General features: G+C 48.5%; 1 protein-coding gene across 1 annotated transcript in view; it reads right to left on the bottom strand.

The window, feature by feature from the left end:
- The window catches only part of COL15A1 (collagen type XV alpha 1 chain), a gene marked incomplete at its 5' end in the record, with an annotated part of 100,049 nt that overhangs the window by 22,594 nt on the left and 58,860 nt on the right, over window positions 1-18,595 (bottom strand). Inside the window, 12 exons of the mRNA XM_080668315.1 lie at window positions 771-830; window positions 931-984; window positions 3,660-3,695; window positions 3,806-3,874; window positions 6,085-6,147; window positions 7,407-7,442; window positions 9,912-9,977; window positions 11,404-11,487; window positions 11,592-11,627; window positions 12,685-12,744; window positions 12,936-13,076; window positions 13,472-13,507. Of these exons, the coding sequence (XP_080524441.1) occupies window positions 771-830; window positions 931-984; window positions 3,660-3,695; window positions 3,806-3,874; window positions 6,085-6,147; window positions 7,407-7,442; window positions 9,912-9,977; window positions 11,404-11,487; window positions 11,592-11,627; window positions 12,685-12,744; window positions 12,936-13,076; window positions 13,472-13,507 (741 nt within the window). The remainder of the gene's footprint in view (window positions 1-770; window positions 831-930; window positions 985-3,659; window positions 3,696-3,805; window positions 3,875-6,084; window positions 6,148-7,406; window positions 7,443-9,911; window positions 9,978-11,403; window positions 11,488-11,591; window positions 11,628-12,684; window positions 12,745-12,935; window positions 13,077-13,471; window positions 13,508-18,595) is intronic.

The raw sequence follows: 18,595 nt of genomic DNA, 5'->3' as shown, positions 1-18,595 counted from the left end.
CTAGGAGTTACTTTCCCAATGCTTCAGTAAAATTGTTTGTCTGGGTTTCTGGACATACAGAGCAGAGGCAGTGTGGTGCAAACAGAAGCAGCAACAGACTTAGAGCTGCATTTGCACCTTAGCTTGGTGACCTTCAGTGAGTTACTTAACTTCCACAGGCCCCTGTTTCCTCTTGTGCAAAACAAGGACCCCACCTAGTGTCTCTTAGGACAGTTATTACCAAGACTGAGATAATATCCTTAAGAGCACATGGTACAGTGTCTGGTACACAGTAGGTGCTCAATAAACTTTGGCTTCCTTATTCTAGACCCTTGTTCCCTGCTGGTGCCCCCAGTGTCTGCCATCCTGTGAGGCCCCACCTAAGTAGCTGGTCTAGCTTTGTTATCACTCACTAGCATTTACGGAGCCCCTGGGGATGTACAAAGCCCCTGAGACCAGGTATCACCCAAATCAGAAGACCTGGGATTTGAAACCAGGTTTCCTGAGCATGTGCACATGGCGGTTTCCCACCTCCCTCTGGGGTCTGGACGAGGAAGCTTATGCTCCATTTCACTAAGGGGCTTTGGTGGGAGGAACCCTGAGAGTGAGCTGGAGGCCAGAGCTGGGCTGGAGGACATTTGGAAGTGGCAGTGGAGGAAGAAGAAAAACATTCCTGAACATTATGTCCACAAGCCTTGCTCACTGGACCTGGCACTCTCTCCCCTGGACACTGGCCTTGGGGCTCTGTCCCCAGAGTGGTGTGGGCCTGGAGCGAGGGTTGTGGCACTCACCGGCATCATGACCCCTCGGTCTCCTTTGGCACCCTTGAAGCCATTCAGTCCTGGGCGACCCTGAAACCCACAGAAGATGCCTTAGTAAAACCACTGCCCACCGGCCAGCCTGGCCCACGTGTCCTCTCTCACGTCCAGTCCAAGGAACACCAACACCTACAGGTCGTCCGGGGAGGCCAAATTCTCCTTTGTGTCCTGGTGGTCCTTTGGGCCCCTAGAGGCAAAACATATACCAACCAGATCAGAAAAGAACAGAAACTCAAGGGCCAGGGAGATGGCAGGGGGTCGGGTGGGGGGGGGCAGCCCACCTGCCATTGTGGGCAGTGGTGACAGTGAACCACTGACTGGAGGAAGGAGGGCAAGGAGCAAGTATGAGGTATCCACCTGCCTGGCTTCTTGTCTCCCAGCCTCTCTGTGCTCAGCTGGAAGCACATGCTCAACCCATCACCACCCCACACCCTCCTGTAAGCTCTAACCCACCCCAGTCTCTGCACCCAACCCTCTCAGACATTCAGGCCAATGAAGGAACCCAGGTAGCCAGATGCCGGCCAGCTCAAAACGTGGACCTTTGCCCTAAGTCTTATGTCCCAGGGCTCTCCATGGCCCCCATTGGAATAATTCAGCCCTGCCTCTCCCCTCATCGCAGCCCGTCCTGATAACCTGCTCCAGTACCTTGTTTCTGCCTTTTTCCTACCTGTCCTTAAGGACCAGAACCTTGCCCTGGCACCCCAGTTCTGCTGCACCTCATTTATTCCAGGGCTGGCTTTCTATGTCCACATGCTTCCAGAGCCACCGCCCTGTTATAACCTCCTGCAGGAACCTTCATGCCTTCTGACATACGGGGTGCACGCAATGCACCACCTCTTCCCAGAACAAGCTCTACCTCCAGGCCACGCCTTCCCACTCCTGTAGCCAGTTTGCCCTGTCTCTCAGGAGAATGACTGGCTTAAGCCTGGGGCCCATCTTCCTGCTGCCATTAACATAGATAGTCATGCCCTGGGAAATGGCAATTAAAGACTGAGTTGAAACAGGCCCTGCATGTAAAGCACCCAGCCCAAGTTACTCTTAGGGAAAGAAACTCAAGGACAGAGGAGTTAACAAGACACGGGACACCAGGTGGTATGTTCTAGTGCAGAGCCCCTCAAACGTCAATGTGCATCGGTGTCACCTGGGATCTTATGGAAATGCAGATCCTGTAGGTCTGGGATGGGGCCTGAAGCTCTGCATTTCTACCGAGCTCCCATCTGATGCTGGCGCTGCTGATCCATGGGCCATGAGTAACAGGGCTCTAGTCTATGAGTTTGCAATGGAACTCTAAGCTACACTAGTCACAAGTGCCTCAGCTGGCCCACATGGCACCTTTATGCAAGTTAGAAGAAGAAGGTGCCCCCTTACTGTCTGTGCTTGGCAAGCTGTGCATAAGCTGGACTGTGGTGGGAACAACTTCCTTGGTCACCTGCTGAAGACTGTGGCCAGCATTGCTAACTATAGGTGTTTTCCATAGTATTGGATGTTAGTTAAGTGATTAATCAGTAACACATGACTCTCCCAGTCTGCCTTGGCCTTTAGCTACCCCTCTCCAGAGCATCCATTCTGCCTGGTGTAAGGGACCAAGGCCTCAGAAGGCCCTGTGAAGAAATGCACTGTGGATGTTATGGGCTATTCATCAAGGACATGTGTCTGTTAGAGCAATGTAGGTCCTTTCTCCCCAGGCCTCAGATCCAGCTTCAACCAAAAAAAAAACCACCAAAAAACAAAACAAAACAAAACAAAAAACAACAAACCCAGCCTAAAAGGTCTCAGAAGAATGAAGGTGTTTATTGGAGATAGTGGGGTATAGTGGCCAAAACCTGGGTTCAGAGTCCAGCAGGCTGGGTTCAGATCCCTGTGATGCCACTTAAAAGCTGTGTGACAATGGGCAAGTTACTTAACCTCTTTCACCTCCATTTCCTGGTCTATGAAATGGGGATTCTGATAATTACCTCTGAAGGAGGTGAGGATGAAATGAATGAGCTGTGTGAAGTATCAGTACAGCATCTGACACAGAGTGGATGTTCTATTAGTACACCTGAATTTTCATTGTTTTTTTGGGAGGAAAAAAAGACAGGGAAGCTTAGGGTTCATCCTGGGGAACTGATAGCTTAAAAACTGTTCAGCAGCCCAACTGGATTATAGATTCCTGGAGAAGTAAGGCAAGAAAGGGGCTACCCTGTCATCTAGTACTAACTCAATACTCTCCCTTACAGATGGGAAAAGGGAAGCCCAGGCAGAGAAGAGGACTTGCTCAAGGCCTCACAGCACATGAGCAGCAGATCCATGTCCAGAACCCTCAAAACCCAGAGCGACTTTCTAGGTTCCTTTGAGGGGTTCCCTGGGCAGCGGCAATCTTTAGCTGGCAAGACCTGTGACGTAACCGTGAGTGCTCACCACCATCCGGTTCTCCTCTCCTTCCTGGACACACGGCTAAGTCACATTTCTGAGGCCCCACCCACCCAGACAACTGGGTTCTGTCCAGTAGAATGTGCTAGAAGTGATGTTCCATCTCCCATGATCTCTTTCCACCTCCTCAGCTTTGGCCTACCAGCTGGAATATATCAGTGTGACCCTGAATCCACAAGATGGAAGAATCCCAGATTGTAAGCATCCTGGGTCCCTGAGTCACTTCTTGGAGGGAACATGCCCAACTAGGAACAACCACAGTGGACTTTATACTGCTGTTGTGTTAAGCAACTGAGATTTTTATTTAATTGCAGTCAGCCTATCCTAACACACACTTGTTTTGTCACATTCTTTTTATTTTCACAACTGGAACAACTCAGTCTAATTAAACTAAAGTATGAGAATTGCCTCAAACCCCAGTCCAGACCCAGGTGAGAGACACTGGCTTACCATTGGTCCTGGGGCTCCGTGTACTCCAGGTTCACCCTGAAATAGGGAGACACAGACTAGTCACTCAGAGGAACGTAGTTTGTGGCAGAAACAGAGATGGGATACCAAAGAGGATGTGTGCCTTCAGGGTCTGGTGACATAATTACCTTTTCCCCCCTCAGCCTTTCCAGAGGAATGTCCCCCGTCAGGATGGCGCCCGCCTCTCCCTTCTCGCCCTGCAATTCAGAGAACCTTTCAATGAAGTTGGACTCCTCCTTGCTGCCTTATCCAGAGGCTCCCCAAGGCCTGATTTCTGTTGCTGTCATCCCAGCCCTCCAACCCCACTGCTTGGCTCAGACACAACCCTCACTAGAGTGCTGTAATAGCTTACTAAGCGACTGACCATTCTCTGCTCTATTCCCTCCCCTCCATGCACTCTCATAGGCTGGGACGCTGCCAGCCTTCCAGGGCTCATAGATGGACAGCCTCACTCTCCAGCAACCAGCCCAACATGGTCCTCCCCACCTCTTGCTGCACGGCATCCCCGGGAACCTCTGGCTCCTAATGTATTTGGTGGCTTGCTTTCCTAACAACTTGACTCGAGATCTGTTCCCACCAAGAATCCTTATTCCTGTTAAAACTTCTGAAATTGGGAAGGAGATGAAGGTATGAACACTAGAGGCCTCTTCAACAAAGGGCCCTGTGTCTCCATTTGGAACTCAGGCTCCTGTGCAAAGTTTCTCAGTTGTTAGGAAACAGGGGAGGTGGCAGGAACACAGCATCCAGTCCTCAGCGGAGCCATCTACTAAACCAGAAGGCTTCCAAGAAGATATGTGTCCCGAGCAAAGGCCAGGTAGAGAAACCTTTTTTATCACTCTGAGGCTTTGGCCCCAGATTCCCATGCTGGCCCGTGGGGAGCTGGGCTGACCACGTTCAACTCTCCCTCTAATGGGCCAGAAGCAGCCAAAGCAAGCAGAGCAGCCTCTTCTCTCCGTCCCCCAAGCCCACACCTAATATTAGGATCTTACCACTCAGCAGGTGAGGAAAGGCAGTCCTGAGCACGCCAGCAGCAAGAAGAAGCAAGTACAAAAGCATTAGAGGCAGAGCAGGAAAAAGCGAGTTTTCTGTTAAGACGGGAACAGAGCTGCCTGGGTGTCCAAGGTGGCAGGGGTTAGGGGAGGGTCCCTCTAGATCTATCTGACCTTATCACATAGAAAACGGAGTGTTTGAAGCAAGAGCTGCTCTTCCTTTACCAGGCCCCTTCCCAAGCCACAGCTTCCCTGGACCCATCCCATCTCCATAGCCCCTGGCAGCAAAATATCCCAAGACATCACCCCATGTGGCACTAAACTTAGACCCCTTTTCCCTGCACACTGAACTCTCCACCTCTTGGAATTATGGTCCAACAGACACTGGAGGCTCCTCCTTGGGGCTGGTGTGGAATGGTGGTGGGAAGGAAGAAAGAGAGAAGCCTAACACTCCCTAGCCATCCCTCCTCTTAGAGATACCCCACCTCCTCGACTCCCCAAGGAAGGCTCAGGGGTTGCTCCCACTGGCTTTGCACGGACCTCCATTACAGCAATGACCACACTTTCTATTGGCTCTTTATATGTCTATTCCTCTTATCTTATTTCTATATCCCTAGTGCTCCATACAGGAATTGGCTGGAATGGATAGAAGATGGACGAGTTCATAAATGGATGGATGAAAAAATGCATCCACCCCAGAGTCTTTGCATCTGTTTATGGACGTCATTTCCACCCTTATCTATAAACACCAACTGGGAAGTTAATTCTCAGAGGCACATGTGCAGGGTACAAAGGCCAGTGCAGTACTCTGGAAATTCCCAGGACATGTTCTGCATATCAATATTTATTCCAAAGATTCTGGACCAAGACTGCCATTAATTATACATGCTTTCATCCAACAAGTCTTTCAATGTCATTTGTGTACCAGGCCCTGTGCTAAGAACTGGAGCTACAGAAAAAGAACTGGCTGATGACTGCCCTTAGGGAATGCACACTCTCATGGGGGTGCCCACCAGGCAGTTAGACAAAGCACAGCACATGTGATGACACATTCAAGGGAGTGTTGGTTGAGTCTTTTTCCAAACTCAGATGAAAATCCATTTATCCACCCACAACCCACCTTCCCTCTGGAGGAACCTTGAGATTATGAAAGTTAACAGCTGGAAGAGTGATTGCTAACAGATATGGAGCTTCGTTTGGGCGTGATGAAAATGTTCTGAAATCAGATAATGGTGATGGTTGTACAACCTTGTGAATATACTAAAAAAATGAATTTTACAATGTAAAGGGGTGGATTTTATGGCATGTGAGTTATATTTCAAATTTAAAAAAAAAAGTTAACAGCTACTTTCAGCCAATTTGAAATGTTTAGTAAATTCTGGAGCATGACCCCACCCAGACATCTGGGCCCCTCTTACCTGCTCTCCTTTGAGTCCTGGAAATCCAGGCACACCGGTGTCACCTTTTTGTCCTCTAGGGCCCTAGAAGGAATCATTGAAGGGTATTTTCTTGTTTGTTAACATTGAAGAGGTTTATCCAAATGGAAATATTTTTTTCAAAAAGTAGAAGAATAGAGAGTGCCATTCTCCTGGTAGATAAAAATCATGATATTTTCCTGGTCTAGAAATTGTGGTCTGGTGGAAAGAAGACAGCATTGAGCATTAGGAGGCCCGGGGGCCCTATGCCTCTTTGAGCTTTGGGTTTCTCCAAGGGGCACTATGGAAACAGCACGTTCCTGCTGCCTCTGCCTCCGCATGGGTCCTCCAGGCCATCCTGCAGCCCACCCCACCCCACCATTCAGATTCCATGACTCCCCTCCCTGCTCTGGCTCCCTATTACCTGTGGGATGGTATCCAGAAATCGTAGCTTGATAACCAAACCCATCCCAGCCAGCCTCAGTATCTGGTCTTTCACTCCCCCCGCCCCATACCACCGGGAGTGAGCCTTTTCCCTCACCCTCTCCACACTCCCTGCTGCCTTTGCACTTCTGCCCATGCCATTCCTCCTGCAGGAATGCCCATCTACCCCTTTGCAGAGCCAAATTCTGCACATCCAAAGGTGACCTCTTCCCAACTCCAGCCAATACTTACTATCTGTGACTATGACTCATATAACCAGACATCTGCCCCCAAAGGCCTTTCAACACTATTGCTACTTGGCTTTTCACAAGTCCCCATCTTGTCTTCTGCATTAAAGGGTGAGATACCCTGTAGAACACTTTCTACACAGAAATGCACTTTCACCTTCCGTGGTGGAAGCCCCAGAGTGTGGGGAACATAGATTTAATTATAGGATGTCTAGTCTATGCTTCCCCTCTCCCAGCCCCCATTGCCACCATCCTCTCTCTGTAGGAACTTTATCTACTGTATCAACTTGAAATGCTTGGCTTGCATAGGAAGCCAACATGCACAGGAAGCCAACCACTGGCTGGCTCTTGGGTAGAGAGAGATGAGTGACCCAACCCTCCATAAGATGGTCACAGTGCAGTTGAGGAAAAAAGACAAGGACATAAATAACTGTTACTCAAGGCAGAAAAGGACCACAGCAAAGGTGAAAATAAAGCCCCATGGGACTGACCGGAGGGGAGGATCACTCCAAGTGGGGGCCAACAAGGAGACGCTACATGAAGAAGATGGCACTAGAGCTTGGTCATGCAGATGGAGAAGAGCATTCCAGGTGGAAGGAACAGAATGAGCACAGCCAGGAGGCACAGAGGAAAGACAGTTACTGTGGTACTTACTGGAAACCCTGGCAGCCCAGGCATGCCCTCCGGGCCCTGTGACACAACAAAGACAAAGCAGGTGGTTTAGGGGCAGCATTTCCAGAGCCAGCAGGAGCGCTGCATCTCCAGGGCCCACCCCCCCTCAGCACCTTTCAAAGCCTTAAGCATGTTCCTGCACAGTGGAGTTCACAATCCATTTTTGCAGGAGAGGATGCTGAGGCCCAAGAGGGAATGGAACTGGGCAGTCACACAGCTGGTCAGTGGCAGAGCCAGGAACTGTGCACAGGTGCCCAGAGCCCCTGCTCCCCAGAGCCAGAACTGTCTGCACTGTAGGTGGCTGCTTCCTTCTCCGTGAAATCACTCAGCATCTGAAAACTCTGGGGTGATGAATGCTTCACTGGACTTAGATAAAGAGCCTCAGAACACAGGTTCCTAAACGGAGGAATGGGGCCAAAGGCTGTTTTGGGCTGTGTGAGGGTGGAAGTGGGGCATGTGGGTGAGACTCAGGTCTTTTCCCCAGATAGGAGTGAGAATTTTAAAGGACCAGTCATTTGAAAGGCCCTGGGATGCAGTGAGTTTGTGGTTCAGTCCACATGGGGCCAGGACTCTTCTTCCTGCCAGCCCAGACACCCATATACCTATTAAAGGCAGAATATCCTATATAATAAAAGCGTAATACGCAAGTTGATTGAACTACTGAATGACCAGTTGGCGGGAGGTGGGGCCGGCGAGCAGGTGGCGCCAGGCCGGCCAAGGTGCATGCCAGCGAGCAGAGGGAGGGGATGGTGATGGGGGAAGGGGGTGCGTGGCAGCGATGTGGGTGGGGGTGGGGTGGGGGTGGGGGTGAGGGTGGGAGGGCCCCATGGGGCGGCCGCTCCCAGCCTGAGCTATCCCCTGATCAGCCAGCCCGGTCACCTCCCACAGAGCTGTCAGTTGGACATCCCCTTAGGGCTCCCAGACTGTGAGAGAGTGCAGGCTGGGCTGAGGGACCCCCTGAGTGCATGAATTTTCATGCACCAGGCCTCTAGTATATGTATATGTATATGTGTATGTGTATGTGTATGTGTATGTGTATGTGTATGTGTATGTGTATGTGTATGTGTATGTATATGTACTAGTTTATGTACACACACACAGATATCCAGATAGCAACAAGTTTATCAATATACTGTATTGATTTCCACAGTGGGGTGGAAAAGCATGAGGGCACTGGTTGGACTTGAGTCTTCCCAGGGAGGGAATTGCCCTGAGCAGTAAAATCCTGATCCTCCATTAGGGATGAAGGGGCCTCTGTGGGTCTGGACTTGCTGAAAAGGAGAGGGGTTGGGGAGGAAGGAGGGTTCTAGGGGTGGGGGCAGGGCAATGCAGGCAGACAAGGCCCATCTTAGAATGGAGATGCCGAATCTTCAATTTTAGTCTGTGTTTTGCTTTAGTATCAACTCACTAACACCTAAACCTCCAATAGTTTGGGGAAAACCAAGACCTCTGTGAACTGACTTTTGCTTGTTAGCTCGTTTGCCTTAGGTTTGATTATTGGGGTGCTCTGGATGATTTTAGTAGAAATCAGGGAAAGGAGACCCCATTGGATATAGCACAAAAGAGACAGCATAATGACCTGCTAACAGGTCACTCAGCAGCAGGAGATAGCAGCTCTAGAGGAACCTCCCAGATGTTTGCAGAGGGCACTGAATGGTGGGGTTCAGGCCACCCTCACTGGGGACTGCAGGAGTGGGTGGCCCAGCAGACATCTGGACTGCACAGCTGTGGAAGTGTAAGCCTCAATCTCCATGTCAGCTACACAGAGTGCCACAGTTTGCAAAGCAGCCTCTTATAAGCTGCCCCCAAACTAGTGAGGTGTTATCAGAGAAAGGCTCAGAGGCTCAGAGTGGTGTGTAGCAGAGATGGGGCTGGAACCCCAAGGCTTCTACGGCTAGAGCTCTCCCCTCTGTCCCCAGCTGCCATGAGCAGATGTGGAAGATGCAATGGGATTCATTGCACAGGCTGCGGAGGAGGCTTCCTTCCTCTTAAGTCCTATTGTGCCATGGACCGAGCCCGTAGACTTGCAGAAAACTAACGTAGCTTCTGTGTGTGTCCCTGGTGTCTCAAATGGGCCTAGAAAGACTAAAGCAAGTCATGTTCCCTCCTCTTGTGCCCGTTTGCCCATTAGCACAGATAGGTTTCTCTAATCTCTTCCTGTTCCATGAAATGAGATCATGTAAATAAAAGCGGGCCAAAAGCGCTGCACAGACGTCAATCGGGTTATTATCTATGATTCTCTGATTTCCATTGCACACATTTGTGATGCACAGGACTGGAAGCTTCCTCTGCACTGGACAACACTCCCTGCGTGATCAAACTAATGCGATAGCAACTTCTCAGAAATGCAAACTTCTCTTTCTGCTCTACTTTGATATAGTCTAGCTCTATGCTTCAGCTGCTAAAAGGGTTGCAAACCAACCCAACCTAGTTTCAACAGGGATATCTGGGTAGGATCCTCGCTCTAGGGCAGCTGTGGTTACATACCGGAGGCCCAGTGAGCTCGGGAATGTCGGAGAGATTCATGAATCCATGGGTCATGTTGATCAAAGACTGGAAAGAGAAAAACAAGACAATGCGACAGAGGGTGGCACATGTTCCACCATGTTCCTGGCAGCGAGGCTTTAATTAAATTCAGCCAGCATGGCAGAACATGGGCAGGCTGATGACACCCTAAACCCACTGCCAGTACACGCATCCCTCCCACTGCTTATGAAACAGCTCGGAGCTGCCTTATCACTTTCCTCTTTCAATCAATCTTAAAATTGCACAACACATGAATGCCTTATCTCTTTTAAAAATTTATATATATATATATATGCGCCCACAGAAAGCTTGTAGTGTTGTTGGTGTGTATATGCGTACGTGTGTGTGCATATGCGTGTGTCCATGTAGTTATTTTATTTTTCAGTTACAGTTGACATACACTATTATATAATTTTAGGTGAACAACATAGTGATTAGACATTTATGTAACTTACAAAGTGATCACCCCAATAAGTCTAGCACCCACCTGGCACCATACATAGTTATTACAATTACAGGACTGGAATTCTCCATGCTGCATTGCCACATAGTTATTTTATATAATGGCATCAGGCTGTGCGTATTCTTCTTCAACCTCCTTTTTTATTTTTTCACTCAACCTTATAGCACGGAAATCTTCTCATGTGGAATTTGGGGGTATAGGCATTTTCAGTTTTAACAGATTGCCAATGAGCTATCTAAAGGGGTCATACAATTTACATTTCCACAAAAGCACGTGGGATTATCTATTTCATCACACCCTTACCCAAATTTGATATTTTAAATCATATATATAACACTTTTTTACTCTAGTCATCTTTTTTCTAATTATTTGGATGTTTTGACTTTTCTGTCGATTACCATATAACATAATTTCTCTCAGAAGGGCCACGATTTTTAACAAATGTAATATCCTAATAGTAAATGGACCATGATCTGGTCCCAGCCCACAGCCCAGTCTTCTCTACAAGTTTCCATCACTCTCTACCCACTCGCATGTCTTGGACACACACTATTCTGTGTTTTGCCTCAGAGTGCCCCTGCCACCTGAATTCTGGAAGTCCTGTCCTCCATGCTTATGTAGTAAAATCATTCTTAGCTTTTAAATCCCTGCACAAAGATACTTCCTCCAGAGAGTCTTCCTTGATTTACCATATCCCAAACCATCTTTCCTCCCTTGTGTCCCCACTTATGTTCCTTTGCTTCTCTGTTACAGCCATTCTCATGACTGCAAATGCTGCCAACCAGCAGACAGTGTTCTGGAAGCACCAGGTGAGAGAATAGTGGTTCCAGGGTAGAAACAGACAGGAGGGGCATGCTGGCAGGGGGAAACTCCAATGCCAGATGCTGGCCAGGTGCCCCTTGGATAACCAGCAACCCTGAAGTTGTGGACAATCTTCTTTCCTTTAGCAAAGGCAGAAAATAGCCATGTTCTGACCTGGATGATACTCACACTAGGCAAGACCTCGATGCGCCCTGGTGGTCCCCTGGGCCCAGGAGGTCCCACAATGCTGGCTCCATCCATCCCTCTTTCACCCTGGATACAATGGTGAGAGCGGAGAAACAATTCACTGTGCATGGATAACGTTCCCAGACCAGGCGGGACAGTCCTCACACCCCACCTCAGACCTGTGACCTCACCTTGAGCCCCGGGTCTCCTTTTTCTCCTTTGAGACCCTGGCAAAACAAAGAAACAAAGATCTTTGTGTGTTGTTGTTGTTTTTTCTATTTACTTTGCTCACTTTCTATCTATCCTTGGATCTTGCCATCTCTCCATATTCACTAACATGGATTTTGTCTCAGGCAAGGGGAGCAAAAGATGAGGGGCAAATTCCCCATCCCAGAGTCAGAAGGAATACCCCTCAGAGGGCGAGGAGACCAGAGTCCTCTCCCAGCACGGGGGTGGGGGGGTGTGGGGGGGGTGGGGGGAGGTCCTCTTGACCCTGAGTCTCAGAGCCAGCATCTGGAGGATGGGGAAGGTCAGACTTCTCCTGGACTGAGTGCTCAGCTCTAGGTCCCATGTGATAAAGATAATGAGGTTCCTAAGGTTGGTCCTCTTAACAGCAGGTATCATAGCAGAGGATAGACAACACTCTGGCCTCCCTGGGACTAGGTGTATCAGGGAGGGGCACCTTCAAGCACTGGCTTTGAAATGGGTCAAAGTGTGAGTATTGAATGGGGCAGCAAGAAGGAGGCAATGAAGCAGAGATGCTGGATGGTGAGGGACTGCAGAGACAGGGGCGGTGGGGAGAGAGAGAGAGAGAGAGAGAGAGAGAGAGAGAGAGAGAGAGAGAGAGAGAGAGAGAGAGAGAGATTCCCCACAGGATGTTTTGTGCAAAACTTATGTACTGTTCCTCAAAGAAACACTTGGTAAAGAGCACCTAGGCTCCCATTGCACAGCTGGGAACTGAAGGCACAGAGAGGGTGAGTTATTGAAAGTAGCAGAGCCAGTCCCCTCACTCCAGCATGACAGGCCTCCAAATGAAGTTTTCAAAAGCCCACCTTGCCCAGCCAGTGTGGCTCAACGGTTGAGCGCTGACCTATGAACCAGGAGGACACAGTTTGATTCCTGCTCAGGGCACATACCTGGGTTATGGGCTCGATCCCCAGTAGGGGGCATGCTGGAGGCAACCAATCAATGATTCTCTCCCATCATTGATGTTTCTATCTCTCTCTCCCTCTTCCTTCCTCTCCGAAATCAATAAAAATATATTTTAAAAGTATTTCAACCTACATTTGGTCCTGAGATTCTGGGTTCATGCCGTAGCCTGATGTTTCCAGAGCCTTCAATATACTAAGGAAGGAAGAAGAATGAGAATATCAGGCCCAATTCCTGAGCACCTACTAGCGCCAGGTGTGGTTTTGGGAGCTGGAGCTTGGTGGGAATCAGCACAGCCCCTGCCCTCAAACCAGGGTTCAATCTACTGGTCTTCCCAGTAATCCTTAGGGCATATTGTTCTTCAACCACAGATAGGGTGAAAGTACCTCAAATTCAGGTTCCATTGTACACTCAGGGCCTGGGGGCCCTGGGGGTCCAGGAGGCCCTGGGGGTCCCATGATCCCAGGAGTGCCAACTTGTCCATTTTTCCCTGGGGGTCCTGGTGAGCCTCTGTTGCCGGGATCACCCTGTTGGGAAGAGGACAGGCTGACTACCCAGCCCTGGGTTATACACAGAAGGAATGACACAGACCCTGAGTCAGAAAATCATTCTTCAAGCTTAATTAGGCTGATGAATCTGATGGTTGCTGCTTAATGGTACAGAAACAGCTGTCTGGCTAATTGACATTGTGCTCGATAGGCTGAGCACACGTGTGTGGAAGGCCAAGGAAGGAGAAACACCGCAGGTGACTCATTCCCCTCCAGCGCCAGCTGTCCTGTCTTCCCCTGCAGTCCCTCTGAGATGTTTCTCTCTGCCCCACGCACTGATACCTTCAGTGCTCCAGCCCCACAGTCCAATCACAGTAAACCCAGAGAAAGGGAAGGAAGGAGGGAAAGCCTTTCTTTTTTTTTTTTTTTTTTACCTTTTCACCACCTGAGCCATTAGGCCCTCTTGCTCCCTGAAAAACAAACAAAACAGAGTCAACAGGTTAATTGATATCTCTCTCATTAGGTGTGTTCAGAAGAGAATTTAGAACTATGGGCTCTTAAGTCACAGGATATTAAAATGGGACTCTTCTCTCGGTTTGGGCTGATGTCTCAAAGCTGGTGCATTATGAGAGTTGTCAGTTGCAGGCAAGTCATGCTGAAGGCTTGTGTGACCCATTTTTCACGATTAGCTCATCACCTACCTCAAGAGTAAGAAGGAGTTGAAGTTTAACCACGGGAGATCATAGAGGAAGAATTCCCACGGCGAGCTGTCAGTGCACTGGGCGGTCCCTCCCCGCCCCCCCTCCCCCCGCCCCCAGATGGAAGTAAAGGGGCATTTCCCCTGCTCGAAGTCTAAGGAAGGGGCTTTGAGAACTTGCTATGTATTCACTAGACTTTTAGAGATATATAGAAGGATGACTGACTCTCTTTGGGAAAAAAATCTAAAGACCAAAAGCTGGCTGAAATGGCCCCAGAATGGGGCGTGAGGTGTTGCACTAAGCAGCCTGCATGTCCACTCCCAGGAGACACTGTCCTACATTAGGGAACTGCAGTTGGGGTTCTCTCTGGGGAATCATGAGGAAACCTTAAAAGCTCCCTCAAGGGAAGGAGCCAGAAATTGCAGGGCCCCACAGAAGGCCCTGACACCTGATTATGATGCCATTCGCCCCAGTCCCATTTCCCTGAGCTAGATTCCCTTTCTACACCCATTCCATAGAAATGGCAGAGTGGATAGTTCCAAAAGTCATGCTCAAAAATCAGAGGGAGAGTCACACGGAATCTGAAACAGTGAAGAATGCCGAAGGGAAAACAGGTGGAAAGCCAAAGCCAGAGGCTCCAGTCATAGAGAGAAACCAGGGGAGAAAAGTATCGGGCAAAGTGGTGGTGGAAGCCGGGAGGAGGGTGTGGCTCTGACAGGGACATGATTGAAATTCTGGAGCAAGGCACAGCCAAGGAGCCCTGCCCATCTCCCCTCGCCTCCCACTCCCACTGTCAGTCCAAGAACAATAAGAGTTATTTCCTGGAACAAAAAGATAGGGCAGAGTCCCAGGGGCTAGGGAACCCTGAGAGATCTAGGGGCACCCCAAACTATAAGATCAGCTGCTGAGGTACCTGCCTGTTGGCACATCCTACTCCTCCCATCCCCTTCCTGAAACCCGGATGTCCCAATAGTAGCTACTGCCCAACAATCCAACAATCTGTAAAAACACACACAGAAAACAGACCAAGAGGGAGTCCAATTTTGAAAGCAAATCCACAAACAAAAACACCACACATCTGAGGGAAGGCAACAGTGCCAACAATGGAATGTATGCCTGAGGGAACAGAGTTAACAACACAATCCAATCAGTACTTGAAGGATCTGATATATATTCTCAAGGAGAAAAGGGAGGATAGTACAGTCGTGAAACAAACCACTATGAAGTAAGAACAGTGGTTATGGAAAAGAATCAAGTAGAGATCTTGGAAATAAAAATATATAACTGTTGGAAGAAAGAACAGGACAGAAGGTCTGAATAACAGAAGAGACACACCTGGAGAGAGAATAAAGAATCAGGTTACAGAGGCCCTGCGTGTGGAGAGACAGTATTTGGGCCCATTCCACCAGCTCACAGATTCGGGGGCCACCACTTTGGAATATGAGCCGATCAGGTTGGGCACAGACGAGCTCTTCCTATTGGAATTTACATGAACAGGTAAGTGAAAAGTGGGAGCCCCAAGGAAAAGGGTCAGCAAAGACCTCATACTCCCCAAACGATGGTGGTAGAGCTGTGTACTTCGTTCCTCTCTGAGAGAACTGTGTTAGGCTCTGCACTATCTTGGAATTCCAACCAGCACGACTGCAAGTCTAGCGGTGACAAGGGAGTATGGAGAGATCAGTTACACAACAGAAACCCGGGGACAGAACCAGGCGCAGGAAGGAGTGCTGCATATGGCAAAAGCGTGGTTTAGAATCATTAGTCATATCAGCTCATTATGCTGACTGAATTTACTAAGGTCGTTATTAGACTTCCTCACACAGGAACATCAAAAAAAACGAATGAAGGCCTACAATCCTGATTTTGTTTCATGGAGGCCTACAATCCTGATTTTGTACCAAACATGGCTGATGATGAAATAAGGTATAAAATGGGAACTCAGGCCAATATTAGGATGTTTAATTGAAATATGTTGTTACAAGCTCTAAACCCATGACTGGACCCTAGTCAAGAGCAGCGGGCTGCTCAGGGTCTGGAGCAGTAAGTACCCTGCTCTTTATTATACAAGACTCAGAGAATTGCTCAGAGCCAAGTTGGGATTACGTGGCGAAAGGTAAGGTAATGATGATTTACTTACCCTTCTCCTACACTGTGGAAAAGATAATGCAAACACTGACATTTCAGCAGCTCAGTGAGATTACTCAAGGCCACTTTCTCGGAGCTTCACATTCCTCAGCAATTCTGGGCACTGAAGAAAATGTCAAAGCACAAACTCTTTTCTACCTGGTTGTCCTAGTATCTTTGGAGACTGAAGAAGACAATGAATGATTCAGATTATGAAAGAAATGCCCTAGCCGGTTTTGCTCGGTGGCTAGAGCATCAGCCCGAAGACTGAAGGGTCCCAGGCTCAATCCCTGGTCCTGGTAGGGGCATGTGGGGGAGGCAACCAATCGAAGTGTCTCTCTCACATCGATGTGTCTCTCTCACATCGATGTGTCTCTCTCTCTGTCTCTCCCCCTCCCTTTCACTCTCTAAAATATCAACGGGGGAAAAAAAATATCCTCGGGTGAAGATTAACAACAACAAAACACAGATTATAAAAGAAGGGAAAAGAATGACTCTGTTAATCGTAGATAGATGCTGAAGACCTGGACAGCAGAATCTGCAGTGCCAAAAGCAGAAAGGGATTTTCCAGAGGCCCATCTCCAGCAAGTTCTTCAGCATACTTTCCAGAAGCATCTGTATCTGAGAAAGCAGGCTGTTCCTCATCTACTCCTTCCTGGGCTAAAGATCTCAGAATCAGTGGATCTTAATTTTGGGAAAATAAATTAAGGAATACTCCTATTGTGGAAGTCAACATAGAATTATCTATTTAATAAATTCTTAACGACCATCCACATTTTAAGAACAACCCCACATTTGAAAATGATTATATATTATATTTTCTTCCAGCCCAATAAACTGGACCTTATTCTTTGGGGGAAAACCCCACTTCAGACAACTTGCCCTGAAAATGACAACAGAGGCCAATTTCCTCATAGCACGAGGAAAGACCTTTCTCAGGTATCCATGGGAGGCATTGCCTGGGCAAGAAATGAGTCCCTTGTCACTGGAAGTGTGCAAGCTGAAGAACAGATATTGTGGAGGCTCAAAGGTATCATTGGGCCTAGCTGGCTTGGCTCAGTGGTTGAGTATCGACCTGTGAACCAGGAGATTCTGATTTGATTCCCAGTCAGGGCACAGGCCTGGGTTGCAGGCTCGATCCCCAGTGGGAGGCGTGCAGGAAGCAGCCTATCAATGATTCTCTCTCATCATTGATGTTTCTATCTCTCTTTCCCTCTCCCTTCCTCTCTGAAATCAATAAAGATATATATGTATATATATATTTAAAAACATATCATTGGATCTTTTGTTTTGTTATATCCCTGAAATTATTCTTTTCTTTAGCATGATTTTATTATTTTACATCCAGACCATACTTCTTGGTTTACCGTTTGGTTTTTCGGTTTGTTGTTTTTTTTAAGGTAAATGTCATGTGTAAGTTTCCCTTTGAGCTTTCCGGATGCAAATTTGCAAGTCCTTCTTCAGTTTGCTTCTGCTTTTACTTCATCAGGAAGCATCATATACATACACAGTGTGACAAAATTAGGACTCATAGCAAACTTCAGGGGGAAATATGATTTGTCTTCAACAATTATATCTGAGCAAGCCTGCTGCTCTGGGCACGGCTGCTTCCCTGAGCAGCTGCTGAGTGCGCCTGCAATGTGTGTGTGCGCGGGATGTATGTGTGCGGATATGGGCGTGGGTATTTTTAAGTGCCAGACGAGTGTGTGGGGGTTGGGGGGCGGGGAGGAAGCTGGTAAGAACAGGGGAGACGAGTGTAGGTCTGTGATGTTTCCTGCAAAATTTAATTTCTTAAGAAAGAGTCGGTACATGTAAAATGAGTTCTATAAAGCCTGGCAATTATTTCTTCTTTTTTCTAAGAAATGAGCTTTCCACAAAAATCCAGTTACTGGTTCAATTAAAATAAACACACTTGAAAACTGACAGAAACTGGAAATTCAGCTCAGTGAGGGTGGATGTATCGAGCAGTCAGGTAGGGTATACAGAAGCCCTTGCCCCCCTCCAAGCTGGGAGAGACCCTCCCTCTTCCAAACCCCAGAAAAACTCAAGGCTGCGCCACTAGGAGGCTGATCTTATCTTTATTGCCCTCCTTTGTGGGACATGGCTGATCTCATCCACCAGCCTGGGAACACTGGGGGAGCAGGAACCTCACCCACAGCGCAACTAGGGGCTTACAGAGAAGGAAGAGAGTGAAGGCATGCAAGACTCTGGGAATGGAAGATGAAAATGGCGCCTGAAAGAAGTTGCATCCATTCATCAAAGGCTAACAAAGGCCTGTGCTAGGTTTTAAGGATTCACAGACAATACTGGGACTCTGTGTTTGTCAGGGTGAGGGTAGGAGCGGACAGATAAGCTAACAGCGATAGTGCCATTGGCTAAGCGGGGTCCCAGCAGAATAAATACTGTGCAAATGGGAAGTGGAGAAAGGAGGGGTGCTTTCCGCTGGGAAGGAATCTGGGAGAGCTTCCCAGAGGACATATCTGAATGGGGCCTTGGAGAACAAGGGAGGGAAAGACACCAGGAGGCTGTGGGGGAAGAGCATTTCAGTAAGGCTGGCTGACCTGGAGGGTATCTGAGGGCTGGTGGGGGGTGGAGTGAGAAAGGCAGGTCGGGAAGGGCCTCGAGGGTTCTGCACATAGTTACGGTTTTTTCCTGGGGGCAGTGGGGAGACAACGATATTTTCTCCTCGGAGAGGGCAGTAACCGAGGGGACCCCACTGTAGGAAGTGGTCTGGGC

Source organism: Plecotus auritus (assembly GCF_963455305.1).
Source record: "Plecotus auritus genome assembly, chromosome: 5".
Classification (NCBI taxonomy): Eukaryota; Metazoa; Chordata; class Mammalia; order Chiroptera; family Vespertilionidae; genus Plecotus; species Plecotus auritus.
This window is presented reverse-complemented; position numbering and strand designations above follow the sequence as displayed.